The 22324-nt window shown below is 63.0% G+C and overlaps 1 protein-coding gene across 1 annotated transcript; it reads right to left on the reverse strand.

Moving 5' to 3' along the window:
• Nucleotides 1-1169: 1169 nt before the first annotated feature.
• Nucleotides 1170-19330, reverse strand: COL2A1 (collagen type II alpha 1 chain). The gene is made up of 54 exons (XM_030510731.1): nt 19246-19330; nt 17550-17750; nt 16717-16733; nt 16431-16463; nt 16273-16305; nt 16018-16071; nt 15818-15919; nt 15660-15737; nt 15461-15505; nt 15324-15377; nt 15185-15238; nt 15040-15093; nt 14898-14951; nt 14751-14804; nt 14357-14401; nt 14217-14270; nt 14069-14113; nt 13892-13945; nt 13704-13802; nt 13516-13560; nt 12535-12633; nt 11287-11340; nt 10824-10931; nt 10684-10737; nt 10499-10597; nt 9618-9671; nt 9437-9535; nt 9297-9350; nt 9079-9132; nt 8801-8854; nt 8661-8714; nt 8515-8559; nt 8138-8236; nt 7932-8039; nt 7799-7852; nt 7212-7265; nt 7068-7121; nt 6927-6980; nt 6743-6850; nt 6559-6612; nt 6425-6478; nt 5453-5614; nt 5267-5374; nt 4896-5003; nt 4596-4649; nt 4409-4516; nt 3899-3952; nt 3670-3777; nt 3442-3495; nt 3193-3300; nt 2827-3115; nt 2496-2683; nt 1963-2205; nt 1170-1835 (listed from the first exon to the last, which is right to left on the reverse strand). Exons 1-54 carry the CDS (start codon nt 19328-19330, stop codon nt 1689-1691), a joined length of 4458 nt encoding a protein of 1485 aa, XP_030366591.1. The 3' UTR covers nt 1170-1688.
• Nucleotides 19331-22324: the final 2994 nt, after the last annotated feature.

The following is a 22324-nucleotide window of genomic DNA, read 5'->3' on the forward strand; positions in this document are numbered from 1 at the left end:
TCTCTCAGTGAAAAGCTGCAGTCCCTGTGTCACCAACGGCCCCAAAACGCCAGGGTTTCAACCAAAAGCACTGTCGTGAAACCCGTAAGTGTCCGTGTGTGATGCTCCAGCGTGTTTGTGACTCCTGGGGGGTCACTGGGCTGCTTTGCTTTGAGACAGCAAAACCAAAGTGGATCCTGAAGCTTTTCCTCTCATTGCCAAGCTGAAGAACTTACATCTGTGACTCTTAATGACACCATGAAGGTGCTGCTGCTTCCCGAGGCGATGGCTGAGCCCTTCCCGGCCTTCCCTGTTGCAAATACACCCTGAAACTCTATTTAGATGGGCATGAAGCAGGACAAATTCCATAGGGAGGAGGGTTAGAGGACACCCCCCACCTGTGGTTGTACTGGTTTGCACGAGGATTGGTCTCAGTGTCCCCCTTCTCACTGGTTTTACTGGTTTCCTTTAACTGGTGTCCCGGTTTACCTCACCCCGGTTCTGTTTAGGGGGTACAATGAGATCCCTTAACACAAACCTGTGGCTGCTGCGTTGGCTCCTGGTGCTTCAGGGATTTTCACTTAAAATCATAGAATCCCAGCCTGGTTTGGGTTGAAGGGACCTTAAAGCTCCTCCAGCTCCAACCCCTGCCCCGGGCAGGGACACCTTCCACTAGAGCAGGTTGCTCCAAGCCCCTGTGTCCAACCTGGCCTTGAACACTGCCAGGGATGGGGCAGCCACAGCTTCTCCATTGAACCCATTCCAGTGTCCCATAACCCTCTCAGGGAAGAACTTCTTCCCAATATCCCATCTAACTCTTCCCTCTTGCAGCTGGAAGCCCAAACTCCTCATCCCATCCCTCCATCCCTTGCCCAAAGCCCCTCTCCAGGTTTCCTGGAGCCCCTTTAGGCACTGGAGCTGCTCTAAGGTCTCCCCTTCAGGAGCCTTCTCTTCTCCAGCCTGCACCAGCCCAGCTCTCTCAGCCTGGCTCCAGGTTTTCCTCTCCCTTTTGGGGGGACATTTATTGGTTCAGGGGTTTTTTTCCCTTAGTATGAGGTAGCCTCAACCCACAGAAATTGGAGATTTGGCCCAAACCTTCCTTTATCACAGCTGAGAAACAAGGAGAAGGGATTTAAACCTCCGGAGAGCGACAAAAACCAAACCCATCAACTTGTACTTTCCACCAAAAGTATTTTTTTTTTGTTTGTTTTTTTTTCTTTTTATATCAACTGATGTTAAAAAATACAGACTTGTTGTACAAGAATAGCACCATATTATTGTGTTTGTGTCCTCTTATCCATTACACTCCTGCTGGTGAGACACGGGGGAGAGGGACAGGAGGGGATTCGTGGTACCTGGATTTGTGAGACCCCTTTAGCAGGGAAGGGCCCTCGAACGTGCCGGATTCCCACCTCCCCCCGACCTAAACAATAGGTCTTGGGAAGAGAATAAATAAATAAGACCGTGGTTTCTTTCTGCTTTCAGCCTGCCCGGCCGGCGCTGGGGAGAGGCGGTGGTTCCCGACGGGAATGCCGTGAGCCGAGGGGGGTCGTTGCAGCCATTCAGTGCAGAAGTCGTTTGGGGAAGAACTCGGGTCCTTGGGGTGAGTTTGGGATTTGGTTGTTTTTCTTTAGGTTTATGGGATTGGGCTGGAATTCCAAACAATAAAACCAAACAAACCACCAACCGCACAAAGCAAAGAGCTCTTTTTACAAGAAGCAGACGGGGCCAATATCCACACCGAACTCCTGCTCCGCTCCACCAATGTCCATAGGTGCAATATCTACAATGGGCAGGCGCGAGGTCTTCTGTGACCGGTACTCGATCACTGTCTTGCCCCATTTGCCAGTGTGTTTCTGGGGAGAAAACAAGGAGGAAGAGTGGGATGAGATGCTCTTGAGCCCTCCAAACCAACAGCAACCTCAGGGGTTGAGCCCCAGCTCGTCATCTACGTCCTTCTCTCGCAGGCAGCCCTGGACTTACCGTGCAGCCGTCCTCCAAGACGCTGTACGTGAACCTGCTGTTGCCCTCGGCTCTGATCTCCACGTCGTTGGAGCCCTGGATGAGGATGGCTTTCTTCAGGTTGCCCGTCTCCTCGTCCATGTAGGCGATGCTGTTCTTGCAGTGGTAAGTGACGTTCTGGGAGCCTTCGGTGGACAGGAGGCGGAGGAAGGTCATCTGGATGTTGGCGGTGTTGGGAGCCAGGTCTTCATCACCGTAGCTAAACTGGAGGGAAGAGGCAAGATATTGAAGCCCACGGGTGTTGCAACAACCTTCTTTTCAGCCACCTTTTGAGGGTTCTTCCAGGCTTTACATTCCCAGATGGCTTCGAAAATCACAGCCCAACTGACCCAACTGCAAGCTTTCCTCTAGAACAGCCAGTTCCTTGTGTAACATCCATCAACATAACTCCAAGGAAGGACATCCCAACCCTCCCACCAGACACCCAACACCTTCCCCTGCTCAACATCCATTCCCTTTCCTGGCGTGCAACACCAGCCCAGTGGGACACTTACGTGGAAGCCACCGTTGATGGTCTCTGCGAACCAGACGTGCTTCTTGTCTTTGGTCTTGCTGGTCCACCAGTTCTTCTTGGGGATGCTTCTGGGGTTGGGGTAGACACAGGTCTCACCCGTCTCCATGTTGCAGAAAACTTTGATGGCGTCCAAGGTGCAGCCTTGGTTGGGGTCGATCCAGTAGTCTCCTGCAGCGGGGAGGACAAACAGTGTGTGAACATGAGGCTTTGGAGGTCAGAGCAAAGAGCGTCATGGACCTCGCTGTCCTCTTGGGTGCAAGAGGCTTGGGGAGAGGCGCAGGAGGGGAGGAGGCAGGGATGGAGGCTCCTACCGCTCTTCCACTCGGGATGACAAAGCTTGATGTCCCGGCAGGTCCTGGCCGGGTTCTTCTTGGAGCCCTCGGGGCTGCGGATGCTCTCGATCTGGTTGTTGAGGGCCTTGAGCGTGGCGTCCACCTCGACGTCGTGCTGCCGCAGGTTGCTGCCCGCCTCGTCCGCCCGCATGTACCGGATGGGATCGGGCCCTTTCTCCGGCTGACCCAGCCCGGCGAAGGCTGACATGTCGATGCCGGTGCCTGGGGGGCCGGGAGGACCGGGGGGACCGGGGTTCCCGGGGGGGCCCTGCGGGAGGAGGATGATGCCATTGTGATGCTCTGCTCTGAACCCCCGTCCGTGCCACCGGCAGCACTTCCACTCACCGCAGGGCCCGGTTCGCCGCTTCGCCCACGGGGGCCGGGGGGGCCGATGGGACCAGGCATTCCATTGGAGCCGTCCTTGCCAGAGGGACCGACGGGACCGGGGGGACCCTGAGAGACAGCCCCAAATGGGGGGTCAAGAGGCAGGGAAGGGACCAGGGGAGCTGTTAGGGAGCGAGGTGACCTGGGGGGGCTTGAGGATGCCGGTGCCTCCTTTTCCTCTCATCTCCCCAAGCCATGGGCAGGACTTACCCTGGGGCCGGAGGGACCCGCGGGACCAGCAGCACCTTGGTCTCCAGAAGGACCCTGTGGAGAAGCGAGGGTGGATGTTAGAGCACCGAGGGATGCTCAGCCCAAGCAGAGCCTCCGCAGGGGCTGGGGGCTCTGCCCATGGCTGCAGCCACCCTGATGGAGCCGCATCCAGCTCCATGGTGAGGTATGGGGGGTGCTGAGTGCTGGGGTCCCTAAACCAACACTTACGGGTGGTCCGGGAAGACCCTGCAGCCCGGTGAAGCCACGGTGGCCCTTCAGCCCTCTCTCTCCAGCCTCTCCCGTCTCTCCCTTGTCACCGCGAGGCCCTTGGGGACCCTGGCAGGGGACGAGGGGACGTGTCAGGCTCAGGGTGTCAGGCTCCGGGTGCCAGACCATGGCCCAACGCACCCCAGGGTGCTGTGCATCACTCACAGGGTGCCCCAACGGCATCACTCACCGGCATGCCTCGAGCACCAGCAGGACCGGAGGGACCCATGGGACCTTGTGCACCCTGCGCAGAGAAAAGAGGGGTCTCGAGGGGTGCCCTTTGCCTTCCGGGGTGGCCGAACCGGCTCTGCTCAGAGCACCAGGACACCAGCTACCGGCACCAAACGGCATCTCCTAAATCATCTCAGTTGAGCATCACCATCGAGTAATGATCCTTCCATGGGCAGATTATCCCTGGTTCAGCTTCCCGGTGCTCACAGCTCCCGGGAAGTGCCTGTGTGCAGCAAAGCCGGGCTCTTGGAGCTCAGGAACCCTTGGGAAGATGCTCCAAAGCCACTACCGGCGCTCAGGGCACCACAGAACCAGCCACTAACGGCCCCGCTCTGGCTCTCCTGGTTACTCCAAGTAGTAGCTAATTACACCGGGGGGGTCACTGCTATTTCTCCATGTGTCTGTGCTCAGTGTGGTCCCATCTCCCCTCACAGGAGCTCACTGCGCCGCTCCCCTCTCCAGCACTCACCGTCTCGCCTCTGTCTCCCTGTTTGCCGGTGGGACCCACGGGGCCAGGAGCACCAGGAGCGCCGGGAGCGCCGGGAGCACCCACGGGGCCGGTCTCGCCACGGTCACCCTGTGCCGGGACAAGGGCAGGGTCAGGGGTTTGGGTGGGTGGGAGAGCACAAAGTGACTGAGCACCGGGGTGAGCTCACCTTCACTCCGGCTGCACCGTCCCGGCCGGGGGGGCCATCGGATCCGGGGTTACCCTGCGAGAAAAGGACATATTAAGACCCTGGGATGGAGCAGGACACGACCAACGACCTTCAAAGCCAAAAACACCGGTGGAAGGTGCTGGTGGCTGCCAGGAGCTCAGTTATGGTGCTGGGAGCTCTGGCCGCGGGATCAGCAATGTCCAGTGCTGGCGTTGGGGTTACACCGGGATGATCCCGAGCCTGGCACGGCTGGAAGGACAATCCCCTTCACCCCTCCCCTGCCCACCGGGTGCTGCCCACCTCGCGGCCAGGTTCACCAGCAGGACCCGTCAGACCGGGGGGACCCACGGGGCCGGGGGGGCCGCGGTCACCAGCAGAGCCGGGAGCTCCTTGTTTTCCAGGTTCGCCCTAAACGAAGGGAAAATGGGAGACAAAACATGTTGAATGGGAGATCCCAGCACATCCCTGCACCCAGTGACCACCTCCTCCAACCACCATCGGTCATCACCCAGCCCTGGTGCTGTGGATGCTCTTGGTGGCTTGACCTGCACCCAAAGGGGCTGGGGACCACCTTCAGCACCCCCTGAGCTGCCCCTCGGGATCCAAGCACCCACATTCCCAGTGCTGGGTGCTCCGATGGCGCTCAGAGGACAATGCCCTCCCCAGCTCACCGATGGCCCCGGCAGCCCGGGGAAGCCCCTCTCCCCTCGCTGGCCGGGAAGCCCGACGATGCCGCGTTGTCCTGCCAAGCCTTGGGGGCCGGGGGGGCCGTCGGGACCCTGTGGGGAGGCACAAGAGGGGGCTCAGCACCGGCGGGTGCGGGCACAGCACCGCGTGAGCCCCCGAAGCCAACGTACCGCGGGGCCGTCCTCGCCGGGCTCACCCTTCTCCCCGGGGGGACCGGCCGGGCCCTGGAGCCCGGGATCACCGGCACGGCCCGGCGGCCCCGCGTCGCCACGAGCACCCTTGGGACCGTCTTTGCCAGCGGAGCCGGGGGGGCCGGGGGGGCCCGGGTTACCCTGGGGTGGGAGAGATGCGGTGAGTGCCGGTGCAGGAGGCTTTGCCACCAACCGCATCCGGCACCGCTCGAGGCTCCGAGAGTCATTGCAGCTGATCCCAAGTGATCCCAACTGCACCCAAGTGATCCCAACTGCTCCTGAGTGATCCTGGGTGATCCCAGCTGCTCCCTGAGTGATTCCCAGCTGCTCCTGAGTGATTCCCAGCTGCTCCCGAGTGATCCCGGCTGCTCCCAAGTGATCCCAACTGCTCCCAGAGGGATCCCAGCTGCTCCAGAGTGATCCCGACTGCTCCCTGAGTGATCCCGGCTGCTCTCAAGTTATCCCAACTGCTCCCTGAGTGATCCCAATGGCTCCCAAGTGATCCCAAGTGATCCCAACTGCTCTCAACCAATCCCGGCTGCTCCCTGAGTGATCCCAACTGCTCCCAAGTGATCCCGGCTGTTCCCAAGTGATCCCGGCTGTTCCCAAGTGACCCCGGCTGCTCCCTGAGTGATCCCGGCTGTTCCCAAGTGACCCCGGCTGCTCCCTGAGTGATCCCGGCTGCTCCCTGAGTGATCCCAACTGCTCCCAAGTGATCCCGGCTGCTCCCAAGCGATCCTGGCTGATCCCAAGTTATCCCAACTGCTCCCTGAGTGATCCCAACTGCTCCTAAGTGATCCCGGCTGCTCCTGAGTGATCCCAGCTGCTGCTTGCGTGATCCTGACTGCTCCCAAGTGATCCCAACTGCTCCCGAGTGATCCCAACTGCTCCCTGAGTGATCCTGGCTGCTCCCAAGTGATCCCAACTGCTCCCTGAGTGATCCCAACTCACGTTCGGGCCGGGAGGTCCCACTCGACCGGCAGCGCCTGGGAATCCGGTGGCTCCCTGCGGAAGGAGAGGACGGAGGCAGCTCAGAGGCTGCCCCTGCTGCCCCCAGCGCCCCCCCACAGCCCCCCCATACTCACCGGGGGGCCCTGAGCTCCCCGCGCTCCTTTGGGACCAGTTACACCAGTTGGGCCCTGGGAAGAGGAGCAAAAGCAATTGGAACATGGGGGGGGCGCGACATTCCTGCAGGACAACACAAATGTCCCAGGATGGGGGACCCCCGCGGGGTCCATCCCTGCCTTGGGGTGCTCCGGCTGCACCCACCTGCGGGCCCGGAGCGCCGGAGGGACCTTGGGGACCGGGAGCACCAGCGTCTCCCTTCTGCCCGGGCTCTCCCTGTTCCCCTTTGGCTCCGGGTTGTCCATCGGCGCCCTGCGGGAAGCGGCCGCCATCAGCGGGATGAGCCGCTGCTGGGCCCGTGCCGGGGGACACGGGGCCGGATACTCACCGGGGGCCCGGCAAATCCAGCGGGACCGGGGGCTCCGGGCTCCCCGCGCTCGCCCTGCGGGAAGAGATGGGAGTCAATGGGGGGACGGGGGCAGCGAGGCCGGTGCTGGCACCGCCGGCACCAGGGCTGGGGGGTACTTACAGGGGCACCGCGGGCACCAGCAGCGCCGGATGGACCGGGGGGGCCAGATTCTCCCTGGAAAAGAAGGGAAAGGATGGAGAGTTGTGGGGGGAGGATGGAATCACCCGCAGTTGGGAGCAGCCAAGGGGCTGCCCCAGCTCTCACCTTCTCGCCATTGGGGCCAGCGGGGCCGGGGGGACCGATGGGACCTGTCAGACCCTGTAGAGGAGACACACGTGAGGACAAGGCCACCATGAGCATCCCTCGCCAACCACCTCACTCCTGCCATGTCCCCATCCCACCATGTCCCCATCCCACCGTGTCCCCATCCCACCGTGTTCCCATCCCACCGTGTCCCCATCCCACAATGTCCCCATCCCACTGTGTCCCCATCCCACCGTGTCCCCATCCCACAATGTCCCCATCCCACTGTGTCCCCATCCCACCATGTCCCTGCTCCCACCTTGTCCCCGCTCCTGCTGTGTCCTTGCTGCTGCAGTGTTCCCTTCCCACTATGTCCCCATCCCACCACGTACCTGTTCCTACTGTGTTCCCGCTCCCACCATGTCCCCATCCCACCATACCCCATCCTGCCATGTCTCCATCCTGTGTCTTCACCCTGCTGTGTCCCCATCCTGCCATGTCCCATCCCACCATGTCCCACTCCTCTGTGTCCCCATCCTGCCGCGTCCCCATTCTGCTGCGTCCCTGCTTCCATCGTGTCCCATTCCACCGTGTCCCATCCCACTTACTCGTGCACCGTCCTTCCCAGGAGCTCCCTCGGGTCCCTTCTCTCCGACGTCTCCCTGCAGGGTGAGACAGCGGTGGCATGAGCCCAGCTGAGACCTGACACCACTCGGGACACCGCTGGCACCCATCACTCACCCGATCTCCCTTGGGACCGGCAATCCCGGCTGCTCCGCGCTCTCCGGGCATCCCCTGCAGCCCTGGGGGACCCTGGGCACCGTTGGGGCCAGCTGGGCCGGTGGCACCCTAAACCATAGCGAAGGTGCAGTTATTGGGGTGCCGACACCCCCCAGACACACTGGGCAGTGTCACACCGAGCCCTGTGTCCCCTCGTTGTCACCCACCTTGGGTCCGTCGGTGCCCGGAGTGCCGGGGAGCCCACGGGGACCTTGCAGCCCTTGTGCACCGGGAGAGCCACGTTCGCCGGGGAAGCCACGTTCACCCTGGGGTGGGGGGGACAGCGTTAGGAAGGGGCCACGGGGCCATGGTGAGGGTCACAACATCCATATCCCAAGGAGCGGTGGGCAGAGCATCCATCCTGCACTGCCCCGATGGGACTGGGATGTGCTGGATGACAGGGAATGGGCTTCAACCAAGGCTGAGCCACCAGGACTGGGGGAGCCAATGGCCCTGGATGGGGGTGTCCAGGCCCCCCCAAAGCCTTGCATGGGATGGGGACAAGCGCCCTGTCCCCCCATCCATGAGGACAAGTGACACTTACTCTGGGACCGACGAGACCGGGGGCACCAGCTTCCCCAGGAACACCCTGTGTGGGGGGGAAGAGAGTTGGGGTTCAGCCATGGGGGCTGCGGGGGGGTCCTGAACCCCACTTTGCACCCAGGGGGTGCCTGAGAGGAGGGGCCTCACCTGGTCTCCGGGTTTGCCGCTCTCTCCGGGGGGACCTGGTGGCCCGGGCAGCCCCTGGGACAGGAAGGCATTGGCGTGAGCAGCAGTGAGACCCCAGCATCACCCACGGCATCACCCGAGCCCCCCCGCCACGAGCTCACCTGGAAGCCGGAGGGACCGGGGGCTCCTTGCTCTCCCCTCTCCCCTGCGGGACCCTGTGGGAGGACGGTGCTGAGGGACCCTGGAGCCCCATAAGGGTTTGGGCTTCCCTCACCCCAAGGCTTTGGGGTCACAGGGACACCCCAAATCCCCACCAGCACAGGGGCTGGGAGTGAGAGGCTCCATCCCAGCAGACCCGGGTGGGGTCCTGCCCACAATGAGGGGGCACAACCCCCAGACCCCCATTTCAAGCAGGGTTTGGGTCTGGTGGGACACTCACGGCAGGTCCCGGGGGGCCGGCAGCTCCCGTCTCACCGTCCTTGCCGGGAAGACCCTATGGAGGAGAAAACCCATCGCTGAGCTCCGGGTATGTGCTGCAGACGCTGCTTCACCCGTGCCTCAGTTTCCCCACTCAGACACTGCAGATGCCTCAGGACAGCGACGCTGGAACCCCCTCAAGATGTGTTTTGGGGGTGATGGGGAAGGGAAACAACTCACCCGCAGCCCCGGGGCGCCGGGGAGTCCTTTCTCACCAGCTTTTCCAGGCTCACCCTAGGGATGGAGGAGGGAGGTGATGGTGATGGGCTCCACCCCAGCGTTGCCGCCCCACTTTGGAGTAGAAACGGGTCAATACTCACATTAGCACCTTTGGGACCGGGGAAACCCATCACGCCGGGCTGGCCACGAGCACCCTGTGGGCCGGGGGGGCCGGGGCGTCCGTCCTCGCCGGGGGCACCCTGTGGGGACAGGGACATCAGTGGGGACCACGCTGGACCCTGGTCCCCCTCCCCACACCGACCCCTAAGCAGCATCACTTACGGTTGGGCCGACTTTGCCTTGAGGACCAGCATCTCCTGGGCGGCCAGTGAGACCCTGCAGCGGGGGGGAGCAATGGGAGGCTGTGGGGAGCAGCCCCGAAGCGAGGGGGATGCCAGCACTAACCCCATGACCCCAAAGAGCATCTTCGTTCACCCCAAAGGGCATCGTAACCCCAAACGAGCATCTTTGGTACCCCCAAATGCACCTTAACTCACCCCAAAAAGCATCTTAGCACCAGGAAAGCATGTTAACCCCAGGGCACATCTTAACCCAAAAGAGCATCTTTGGTACCCCCAGATTGCATCTTCACTAACCCCAAATGCATCTTGGATAACCCCAAAGAACATCTCAATCAGCAAAGAGCATCTTGACTAACCCCAAAGAGTTTCTTCATTAGCAACAAAAAGCAACTGAAGCAACCCCAAATAGCATCTTAGTGCCACAGAACATCTTGGCTAACCCCAAAGGCACCTTAACCGACCCCAAAAGCACTTTAACCAACCCCAAAAGCACCTTATGAACCCCAAAAGCACCTTAACCAACCCCAAAAACACCTTATGAACCCCCAAAGCATGTTATGGACCCCAAAAGCACCTTATGGACACCAAAAGCACCTTAACTGACCCCAAAAGCACCTTAACCAATCCCAAAAGCACCTTATGAACCTCAAAAGCATATTAAATAACCCCAAAAGCACCTTATGAGCCCCCAAAACACCGTATGAACCCAAAACCCACCTTTTTGACCCCAAAAGCAACTTATCGACCCCAAAGTGCCTCCTGGCTGGCCCTATCGGGTCCCACCACGGTCCCCACATGGCCCTGCCCCAGCCGGGTCCCCCCGTGGTGCTGCGGGGTGCAGGATGCGGCCCCGGCTCTTACCCTGGCTCCGGGCAGGCCGGGCTCTCCGGGGCGCCCGGGGTCACCGGTGGCTCCTTTGGGCCCCGCGAGGCCAGCGGGGCCGCGCTCGCCCGGAGCACCCTGTGTGGGGCGACAGCGGGTGGGTTTGGGGGCTCAGGGGTGGCTGCCCCCTTAGCCCCCCCATACCCGTGTCCATGACATCCCACCTTGGGTCCAGCCAGCCCGTCCTGCCCAGGGAAGCCGCGGTTGCCGGGAGCACCCTATGGAGGAAGAGGAGGAGGAGAGAGGTCGGACGGGAGGTTTTGGGGGGCAGCACCTCACTGGGGGTGCAGGGGGGGCCACGCACCCTCTCTCCTGGTGGTCCCACGGGGCCGGCAGCACCGGGTTCACCGCGGGCTCCTCTCTTGCCTTCCTCACCCGCCGGCCCGGGGGCACCCTGCGGTCCCGCGGGTCCCTGAGGAAGAGGAGAAGCGGGTCACAAGGAGCCTGGTGCGGGGGGGGGGGGCTGCAATTCCCGATGCATCCCAGATGCCGTGGCCACATGTCCCGCCGGCGCCAGGGCTCGGTGGCCACCACGGCGGGAACCAGCCCCGTGCATTGAGGCTGGTTAATGAAGCGAGGGGGGAATGTCCCCGTCGGGGGGGACACGAACACAGCGGCTTTTGTTCCGCGCGGGAGGGGGGACGCTGCCCCTCGAGGGGCCTCCTCAGTGGAAGAGCTTCGCTCGATGCCGGTGAGACATTCCAGACTCTGCTGAGGGACCGGCCGGGGCGGGGGGGATGGATGAGGTGTCCCCATCCAGGACTCACCGTCTCGCCCTTGGGTCCCTGCTCGCCTTTGAAGCCCGCGATGCCGGGTTCTCCCTGCGGAGGCAGAGGGTGGTGGGTGATGAAGCCGCAGTGTCCCCACGGCTGTCCCCATCCCGCACCCAGCTCCAGGCCCTGGCCCCATCCCTGTGTCCAGCTTCATGCTTGGCCCCATACCCGCCCTGTCCCCATCTTTGTCCCCAAACCAGCTTTATCCTCACCCTCACTCCCATCTGCACCCCTGTCCCCAGCCCACCTCTGTCCCCATCCTCATCCCTATCTCTGTCTCCATCCCTGTCCCCATCACCATCCCTGTCCCCATCCCCTCTCCTGACCCATCTTGGTTCCCTTCCCCATTCCTGCTCCCATCCTTGTCCCTGTCCCCACCCCATCCCTGTCCCCAACCAATCCATGTCCCCGTCCCCATCTCCAGCCCCTTGCTTGTCCCCATCCTCATCCCCATCCCTCCTTCTTGTCCCCATCCTTGTCTCCAACCTCTCTCCTGTTCCCCACTCCTGTCCTCATTCCTGACCCCAACCTCAACTCTATCCTTATCCCCATGCCTGTCCCCATCGTCATCCTTGTCCCCATCCCTTTCCTCATTCTCACCTCCATCCCAGTCCCCTTACCTGTCCTTGTACCCAACCCTGTCCCCATCCCTGTCTGCATTCTGTCAACTTCTAGACCCTCTTCTCCATCCCGTCCCCAGCCTGTCTCTGTCCCCATCCCACCCCATCCCCATCCCCACCCCATCCCCATCTCCATCCCCATCCCATCTCCATCCCCATTTACATCCCCGTCCCCATCCCCATTTCTTCTCCACCCTATCCCTGTCCCCACCTCATTCCTGTCCTCATCCCATCCCATTTCCATTCCTATGCCACCACTTCCCCACCCCATCCTGTCCCCATCCTGCCACCATCCTCATCCCAATCCCATTCCCATCCCACCTCCATTCCATCTCCATCCCCACCCCAATCCCATTCCTTCCCCACCCCATCCCATCCCCATCCCCGACGACCCTTTGGGGACCAGGACAGGGTGACCTGGCGGTGACCCACAAAGAGGTTGGGATGGGGGCGTGGCCTGTGGCAGAGTGGGAGGGGTCATATGAAAGTGGGCGGGGCTTGCTGTTAGTGGGCGGGGACATGTGGCGGTGGAGGGGGGCAGAGCCGCGGTCCCCTCTCGGGGGGCTCCGGGGGGCTCCGGGGGCTCGGGGGGTCTCTCAGGGGCTCGGAGGGGGTCTCTTACCGTCTGTCCCTTGGGTCCCAGCGGGCCGGTGGCACCCTGGGGTCCGGGCGGGCCGCGGGGGCCAGGGAAGCCTGGAGCGCCTGCGATGCCGGGAGCACCCTGCGGGCAGCAGGACACCGTCACCGGGGGACACGGCATGGACCGTGTCCCCCAACATCACCACACCTTTCCGCACCCCCGTGTCCCCACACCCCCAGCATCCCCCAGTATCCCGCATTCCTCAGCATCCTGCATTTCCCAGCATCCCGCATCCCCCAGTATCCCGCATTCCTCAGCATCCTGCATCTCCCAGCATCCCGCATCCCCCAGTATCCCACATTCCTCAGCATCCTGCATCTCCCAGCATCCCGTATCCCCCAGCATCCTGCATCCCCCAGCATCCCACATCCCCCAGCATCCCACATCCCCAGCATCCCACTTCCCCCAGCATCCCACATCTCCCAGCATCCCGCATCCCCCAGTATCCTGCATCCCCCACATCCCACAGTATCCTGCATCCCCCAGCATCCCACATCACCAGCATCCCACATTCCCCAGCATCCCACATCCACCAGTATCCCGCATCTCCCAGAATCCTGCATCCCTCAGAATCCCGCATCCCACATCCCACAGCATTCCACATTCCCAGCACCATGCAGCAGCTCCCAGTATCTCCCAGTATCTCCCAGCATCCCACATCCCTCAGTACCTCCCAGTATCCCCCAGCATCACATATCCTCCAGTACCCACCAGTATTTCCCAGTGTCCCACATCCCCCAGCATCCCCCAGCCCCCAGTATCTCCCAACATCCCAAATGCCCCAGTATCTCCCCACACCCCCCATCATCCCCCAGTATTTCCCAGCATCCCCCAGCAACGCACATCCTCCCCTGCCCAGCATCCTCCCACATCCTCCCGTCCCCCATAACCCCCAGCATCCCCAAATCCCAGCTCAGCCCTCCCAGGCCCCCCCATCCCCATCCCTGTCCCATCCCCACTCACTGCAGATCCCTTCGCGCCGGGAATGCCGTCAGTCCCGGGGTTACCCTAAGAGAAGACACCGCTGAGGCTCTGTCCCCGTGCCTCAGTTTCCCCACCCAGGATCGGTGATCCATCCCCATGGATCCCTGTCCAGGGGGACACGCAGGGACAAGCCACCCCGGGGAGGGGACACAGGAGGTGACACTCACAGGGGCGCCGGCAGGGCCGGGAGAGCCGGGGGTGCCGGATTCACCGCGGGGGCCCTGGGCACCCTCGGGCCCTCGTGCGCCGGTGGGACCAGCTTCACCCTGCAGGGAGCAAAGATGGGGTGAAGGGGATGTGGCAGCCGGCACAGTGCCTCGGTTTCCCCATGTGGGAGCAGCCCCTTCGCCCTTACCTTGGAGCCGGGGGCGCCGGGGAAGCCGGGGGCTCCGGCCGGGCCCACAGGTCCCTGGTGGGGGGGAGAGAAGAGCGTGAGGGTCTGCACAGGCTTTGGGGGGACCCCAGTGTCCCCCGGGGGGTGACACAGGGTCCGGCAGCACTATGGGAAGGGCTGAAGCACCCTGGTACTCACCGGGGGTCCCGCCGGGCCGGGGAGACCGTCATTGCCACGAGCACCCTGAGGGGACACGGTGGTGGGTGTCATGGGGGGGAGATGGGGGTCCCCATCCCACTGGGTGTCACCGGGGTGTCACCGGGGACCTGAGCACTGTCACACTCACCGCAGCGCCGGAGGGGCCGGGTCGTCCTCTCTCTCCAGGCAGCCCACGGGGACCCTGGGGGGGACACGGTGACCGGTTGAGGCAAGAACACACACACCCCCCGTGCCTCAGTTTCCCCGTTTGCCACCCCAAAGACTCACCATGGGGCCGGGGGAGCCGTTCTCACCAGGGGAGCCGGATTCACCCTGCAGGGAAGAGCAGAGAGGGTGAGTCCCACCAGGCCTGATGCCATGGGGATGGTCACCCACCAGGCCCAATGCCATGGGGATGGTCACCGACCAGTCCTGACATCATGGGGATGGTCACCCAGCAGGCCCGATGCCATGGGGATGGTCACCCACCAACCCTGATGCCATGGGGATGGACACCCAACAGCACAGACGTCACAGGGATGGTCACCCACCAGCCCTGACACCGTGGTGGTGGTCAAACACCAGTCCTGACACCATGGGGATGGTCACCCACCAGCACTGATGCCATGGGGATGGTCACCCACCAGCCCAGATTTCACAGGGATGGTCACCCACTGCTTACCTTGGCTCCAGGAGCTCCTGCCTCTCCTTTGGCACCATCCAAGCCAGGGTAGCCCTGAGAGATGGGGGACACAGGAGGGGTCACCCTCTGTGCCACCAGGTGATGGAGACCCTTTGGGGGTGCCAAGGGGGGGACACACAAACTTACCCGGTGGCCTTTCACTCCGGGGAGGCCGGGGGTCCCAGGGAAGCCACGAGCACCCTGCGGGCGAGCACAGAGAATGTGGGTCAGGGGCGCAGGGGGGACATGGGGGTCTCCATTCGGAGGGGGGGGCCGGATCCTGCCTTACCTGGGGGCCGGGGGGGCCACGCTCTCCAGACTTGCCGGGTTTGCCAGTCTCACCCTGCAGGAACACGAGATTTGGGGGGATTAAGTCACCTTTGGGGCCACTGCTGCAATGAGCTGCCTGTTCGCAGCGCGCGCAAAGCACTCACATCATCGCCGGGCTTCCCGGGGGGTCCCGGGGGTCCCCGGGGACCCATCGGACCCTAAAGGGGACAAAGAGGCGGCGGATGAGCGGGAGCTGATGGGTGGCACCGTGTCCCCAAGCCGGGACAAGGGGGGGACACTCACAGCAGCGCCGGGCTCGCCGGGCTCGCCGGGGTTGCCTTGGAATCCTTGGGGACCCTGGAAGAGACACGGTGGCATCAATGGGGTGGGAGGTGCCCACCAGAGACCCCCGATCCCGGGGTGGGGGGGTTGTTACTTACAGGAGCACCGGAGGGGCCGGGGGGGCCACGGGGTCCCATGGGGCCCTGTGGGGAGAGACACCAGAGTCACCATCACCTGCCAAAGCAGGGGGTACCCCAAAATGGGGGTGGTCCCATGATGAGCTGCATCCCCCATGGAGTGCATGGGGGGTCCCTGCACTTGGGGGGGGGTCCCCGCACTTGGGGGGGGTCCCCTTACCATGGGTCCCTGCATGACACCCAACTGTGCACCTCCAGCCTTCTCATCAAAGCCTCCGGCCATCTGAGCCGCGAAGTTCTGCAGGGAAAGGGGAGGTCTGAGCACGCTGAATCCCCAAAACCCCTCGTTTCACCCCAAAACTCCCCTCTGATACTCACCCCGCCGAGGCCAGGGGGGCCGGGAGGGCCGGGGGGACCGGGGGGGCCGGGATTCCCAGGGGTGCCGGGTTCTCCATCCCTGCCCCGGGGACCGGGAGCACCCTAAAGGGGGGAAATGAGAGTCATCCACGCGGTGAGTGTGGCAGTTCTCTGCAGCACCCCATCAGTGTTGGGGGGTCCTGAGGGGGGGTCGCTCTCACCTTCTCCCCCTTCTCGCCGCGGTCCCCTCGCTGCCCCTGCTCGCCTGCAGGGCCCTGTGAGAGGGAGGGGGATCAGCTCTGCCCCACACACCCGCCCCATACCCTCCCCCATATCCCCCCCATATTCCCCCCTATATCCCTCCCATATCCCCCCCATATCCTACCCTCCATATCCCACCCTCCATATCCCACCCCCATATCCCACCCTCTTCCCACAAACATTCCAGCAATGCACCCAGAGAAACGTGCTCCCACCTGCGGTCCCGGAGGCCCTCGGGGTCCTACAACCTGTGATGGGGGGGACACACAGGGGTGGGGTCAGATGGGTGCAAGGGGAACCCCCTCCAGCCCATCCCCCCAACAGCAGGGACCCTGTTTTGGGGGTCCCCACCCAGTGCGCACCCAACGCTTACATCTTTAATGTCACCGGGTTCACCCTTCTGCCCCTGTAAGACAAAGCATGGGGTGAGCCAAGGAGCCCCCCAAAGATACCTCCTCCGGGTGACACCCCCTAAGTGCTCATGTGCCCCCCAGGAGGTGACAAACCCCCTCAGGAGGTGACAAACCCCCCCAAGAAGTGACAACCCCGGAGCCTCTTGCCCCATGCAGATGCTCAGGGCTCCTGCCTTGACCCCCCCACCCCATTTTGGGGGAAAACCCCAGGATATTGGGACCGTGGGGGACACACCCCAACCTCACCTTGGGGCCAGGTTGCCCTGTTGGGAAACAAAGAAATAAAGAAGAATTAGAGGGAGGACAGGCTGGGGGGGACACAAAAGGCACAACCCGCGGCGGGGGGGTGATGCTCCTGGGGGGCTATGGGGCAAAACCGGGGGGCACAGGAGCGGTGGGGCTCCCCCGAAGCGGGGCGGTGGGGAAGGGAGGGCAAAGCGGGGGTCAGCATGCAGGAGGGGGCTGCACGGTTTGGGGGTGCTCAACCCTTCAACCCCCCCGGGGGGGCAGGGAAGGGTTAAAAAAGGCAACTTTGGGGGTTTGGGGGGTTGGGGAATGGGGTCCCGGCGCTTTTCCATCATTCCAAGTGGATTATCCCAGTGCGGGGGATGGAAACGCCGTTTGAACGTCCCTTTTGTCACAGGATGTCCGGGGAGATGGGGGGGTCCACGGCTGCAGTGTCGCCCCATCATCACCCCCTGCACCCCAAACCCATCTGCTTTCAATGAGTTAAAACCCACTCGAAAGCAGATAAACCACCCCAAATCCATATACACCACCCCAAATCCATATAAACTATTCCAAAATCACATAAACCACCCCAAAATCATATAAACCACCCCAAAATCATACAAAGCACCCCCAAAACGCTATAAAACACCCCAAATCCATATAAAACACTCCCCAAACACTATAAACCACCCAAACCCCTCCAGGCTCTGAAGCCCGCTGCCTTTTGGGCTAGTTAACCCCGGCTTTGCCAAGTTGCCTTTCGCGGGGCTCCCCATGGATGTTCCCGGAGCCCATCCATGGCTGGTAATTTATTTATCAAGGAAAAGAGGGAATAAATAAATTACAACCGCTGGGCTGCTCAGCGGGACATATGGGGCAGCACTCTCCGAAGGGGATTTCGGGGCTGGGGCAGTCCCGCAGCTCCTCGCAGATGATGTCGTCGCAGAGGACGGTCCCCGTGTCGCACACGCAGATACGGCACGGCTCCGGCTTCCACACGTCCTTATCGCTATAGCTCTGCCCGTCCTGCAGGCAGCTGCCTGCTTCGGCTGCGGGGACAAGGGGGGCGCTGCGGGCTATACCGTGCGGGCATCACTCCCGCGGCGGTCGGGGAGGGTGGCAATGGGACCGCGGTCACCCGTGCTGGAGGTGGTGGCGCTGCTATGAGGTGAACCCCCCCCCCCAGCATCCCATAGAATGAGGGGAAAGAGGATCCTGGAGCAGCTCAGCGGGGGGGGTCCAGCCTGAAGCGGGGGGTCCCCCTGTCTTGGGGACACTCAGTGCACCCCCATAGCCCCTGCACTCCAGTGGGACATGGGCAGTAGCTCCGCTGGCCCCAGGGGCATGGGGCTGGTGGCCCCAGGCTGCACCCCCGGGTCCATGCGATGTGCCACAGGCTCCCCAGGAGTGCCCAGATGTCCCCAGGCTTCACCCCAATGTCCCCAGGAGGTGTCTCAGGGTCCCCACGCTGCACCCCAGGGTCTCCAGAGGTGCCCCAGGGTCCCTGGGATGTGTCCTGGTGTCTCCAAGAGGTGCCCCAGGGTCCCAAGGAGGTGCCCAGGTATCCCCAGGCTGCACGCCAGGGTCCCCAGGAGGTGCCCCGGTGTCCCTGGGCTATGCCCTGGAGTCCTCAGGGACCTTGGGATGTGCTGCAGTGGCCCCAGAAGGTGTCCCCAGCACCCCCAGAATGTGCCCCAAGGTCCCTGGTGTGTGACCCAGGATCTCCAGGAGATTCCAGGTGTCCCCAGGGACCACAGGTTGTTCCCCAGTGTCCCCACACCGGTCCCCAGGGACCCCAGGATGCACCCCAGTATCCCCAGGACATGCCTCAGGGCTGGACCTCAGTGTCCCCAGGCTGGACACCCTGTCCCCAACTGGACCCCGTGTCCCCAACTGGACCCCATTGTCTGAGTCTGGACCCTGCTGTCCCCAAGCTGCATCCCACTGTCCCAGCTGTACCCCATGGTCCTAATGCTGTAGCCCCAGTCCCAGCCTTTCCCCGGTGTCCTCCACTGCCCCTCCCCATCCCTGGCTGTCCCTCCCCACTATCCTTAAACTTTCCCCACCCATCCCACACCCCTCTATATCCCACACTGTCCCCAATGTCCCACACTGTCCCCCAATGTCCCCACGCTGCCCCCCACTCTCCTTGTGCTGTCCCTCAGTATCCCACACTGTCCTTCCCTGTCCCATGCTGTCCCCAGTGTGTCTCCCCATCCCCGTCTGTCCCCTTCCAACTACCCTGAAACTTTCCCCATCCATCCCACACTGTCCCCCTCTATCCCACGCTGTCCCCCAGTGTCCCCACGCTGTCCCCCATCCATCCCACGCTGCCCCCCACTTTCCTTGTGTGTTCCCCCGTTCCAATCTGTCCCCTCCCACTACTCTGAAACTTTCCGCCTCTATCCCACACTGTCCCCCACCCATCCTACGCTGTCCCCCCGCGTCTCCCGTCGCCCCCCGCTCCCCCATTCCCCGTCTCCATCCCGAAGCTCCCCTCGGTGGGGTCAGGACGGTTTCGGGGGGGGGTCGGTCGCTACTCACGGAGGTCTCGGTCCTGCGCGGCGACAACGGCGAGGAAGAGGATGGCGAGAGCGGCGGCGAGGCGGAGCGGGCGGCGGCCGGGCATGGCGAGGCGGCGGCGCCCCTCACCGTGCGTCGGGCCGAGCAGTGCCCGCACCGCCCCGCCGCCGCGTATATGTCCCGGCGCGGCCCCCCGGGCCCGTGTAACCCGAGCCGGGCCCGGCCCCCCCGGCCCTCCTCCGGGACGGCACCGGCGGCCAGGGAGGGAGGGAGCGGGGAGGGAGGGACGGGGGGGACGGGGATGGGTCCCCCCAGACACACACACACAGAGAGCCCGGCACGGCCCCGGCCCCGGGAGCTGCGGGGGTCGGGGTGCAATGGGGTGAGACCCCCCCCATTACATCCTGGGGGTCCCGGGGGGTGGACTCCCCCCCTTTCCACCCCATCCAGGGGGTGAGACCCCCCCATTCTATGCCATCCAGGGGGTGAGACCCCTCCCATTACAACCTGGGAAGTCCAGGGGAGGAGACCCCCCCATTCATCCCATCCAGGGGGTGATATCCCACCATTACTTCCTAGGAGTCCCGGGGAGTCAGAGCCCACCCATTACAACCTGGGGGTCCCAGGGGGGTGAGATCCCCCCCATTCCATCCCGTCAGGGGGATTTCAGGGGGGCTGAGACTCTCCCCCCCCAACCTTATCCCATCCCAGGAGACCCCTCCCTGTCCAGCCAATCCCTGGGGGCTGAGACCCCCCCCCCAGTCCCACCCCAGGGACCCCCACCCACCCCATGCGGGGGCCCTGGAGACACTGACCCCCGGCTTAAAGGGGGGACACAGGATACCCCCCCAATGCAGGGAACCCCTCCTGGAACTGGGCCCAGGACCATCACTCCCTCCAAAAGAGGGGCGTGATGGGACCATCACACCCCCCCAGCCTGACCCCTTCCAAGCCCCCCCCCCCCCCAGGAAAGAGCTTCAGGAGGAAGGGGGGTCCCTGCACCCCAAGGCAGTGGGGGGACACACACTGGGGGGGGGGGTTGCAGTGGGGTTGGGGGGGGGCACACATTTGAGCTAAGCTCCAAAGAGGGGAGCCCGGCCCCCCCCGCCACATCCGCACCCCAGGTCTGCCATGTGGGAAAGGGGGACACACGGCCCTCCCTTGGCAGGTGACACTGGGGGGGGACAGGACATCCCACTCCGGGCCCCCCCCACATGGGAGGGTGCTGGGCAGTCAGGTGATGGTGAGGCCTTTAAAAGGGGTTTGGGGCTCCCCCCAGGAGCTTCAGGTCCCCCCATGCCCCCACTCGGCAGCTAAAAGAGGGTCCCCAACAATGGGGGTCCCCTCCCACCACTCACAAACACCCCATGGAAAGAAACGGGGGGGGGGGGCTTTAGGGGTGGGTTTGATGTTGGGGTTCACTGCTCTGGGGGTCAATGCTTGGGGGGGGATGTGCTGCTCCTGGTATCCTGGTTGGGAAGGGGTGGGATGGGGAAGGATGGAGCAGGGGAAGGATGGGACCAGGGAGGGATGGACCTGGGGAGGGACAGAGATGGATGAATGGGTGATGGATGGAGGGATGGAGGGATGGAGGGATGGATGGAGGGATGGATGGAGGGATGGATGGAGGGATGGATGGAGGGATGGATGAATGAATGGATTGATGGATGGATGGATGGATGGATGGATGGATGGATGGATGGATGGATGGATGGATGGATGAAGGGATGGATGGATGGAGGGATGGATGGATGGATGGAGGGGTGGACGGATGGAGGGATGGGGTGGATGGATGGAGGGATGGATGGATGGATGAATGAATGGATCGATGGAGGGATGGGCGGATGGAGGGATGGATGGATGGATGGATGGATGGATGGATGGATGGATGGAGGGATGGATGGACGGATGAATGGACCTGGGGAAAGCTGGAGCAGGGGCCAGCAGTGCTGCAGAGTGCTCACACAGCCATTGCAGACAGCCCCTCACTCAGCAGCCACAGAGCATCTCTGCTGCAATGGAGATGCTGCAATGCTGCAATGGAGCCCCCCCAAGTCCCCCCCATTCCCACCTCCAGACCCCCCCCAAGAACTCCCCCACCCTCCCAGAGCCCCCCAGAGCCCCCAGACAAAGCCCGTGTGTTACCAGTGCTGCCGCGGGGCACTGGTGAACTCAGCCAGGAACAACTGCCCGGGCTCAGCTCGAGCTGCCCCCTCTGCAGTGAACCCCCCCCCCATCTGCTTTGTACCCCCAAAACACTCACAGGTGGTGATGACCCCCCTGTTATCTGCAGCTCTGCTCCATGCCTGTGCCTCAGTGTCCCCGAGTGGGAAATGGAGCAAAGCCGCATCTGGGGGGGGCTATAGGGGGGCTATAAGGGGGGCTATAAAGGGGGCTATAGGGGGCTTGGGGGGGATCCCACTGCCGAGCAGGTGGAGGAGCCGAGCTCGGCCTTTGGCGGATGCTGGCACTGGCTGGGATCACAGCCGGGAGCGGGGCCAGGACCTGGCTCCAGATGCTGCTTTCCACTGGAAAATGGGGCTGGGAATAAATAAGACGCATCGCTCCCCCCCCACCCCCAAAATGCCCGGATCCGGGTGAGGGGCACGGGGTGGGGGGGACATTCCTCAGGGTCACTTTTGCACCCGTCGAAAGGTGTCCAAAGGCTCCACGTGGTTCCCACCGGCACCCGGCGCTCCCGGCACAGCGGCTGTTGAGGCATCACCCGGCCAGGGCAGGTGACCCCAAAACGGGGGGGTTTTAACCCAAACCTCATCGTGGGGCCTTGATCCCCCACAAAAAAAACCCGTTTGGGTTTTGTCCCCCCTTCTGTGACTCCCGTCCTCGGGCGCTTTCCCGCTTCATCCCGGTCGGGGCTCTGGAAAGACGATCAGGGAATCGCAGGGAAACATCCAAGTCAGCTCAGGAATTCACCGTGGCGGGATGGAAGGAATGAGAGAGCCCGGCCTTAACTCTGCCCGCCCCAGGGGCCCTGCCACCGTCACCGTCGTCACCATATCACCAGCGTCACCAGCATCACCATGTCACCACTGTCACCATCAGCACCATTGGCACCATCAGCACCAGCACCAGCATCGCT

The sequence above is a fragment of the Strigops habroptila genome, chromosome 23 (assembly GCF_004027225.2).
Source record: "Strigops habroptila isolate Jane chromosome 23, bStrHab1.2.pri, whole genome shotgun sequence".
Lineage (NCBI taxonomy): Eukaryota > Metazoa > Chordata > Aves > Psittaciformes > Psittacidae > Strigops > Strigops habroptila.

Excerpts from the sequence above, each read along its gene's own strand:
- COL2A1 (XM_030510731.1), bottom strand. The coding sequence starts at position 19,330 with ATGCCCGGCCGCCGCCCGCTCCGCCTCGCCGCCGCTCTCGCCATCCTC. Across the intron at positions 15,506-15,659 it reads GTGTCATGCAGGGACCCATG|GGCCCCATGGGACCCCGTGG; the intron begins GTAAGGGGACCC and ends CTCTCCCCACAG. Across the intron at positions 13,946-14,068 it reads CCGGCCCGGCGGGACCCCCG|GGACCTGTGGGCCCGGCCGG; the intron begins GTGAGTACCAGG and ends CCCCCCCACCAG.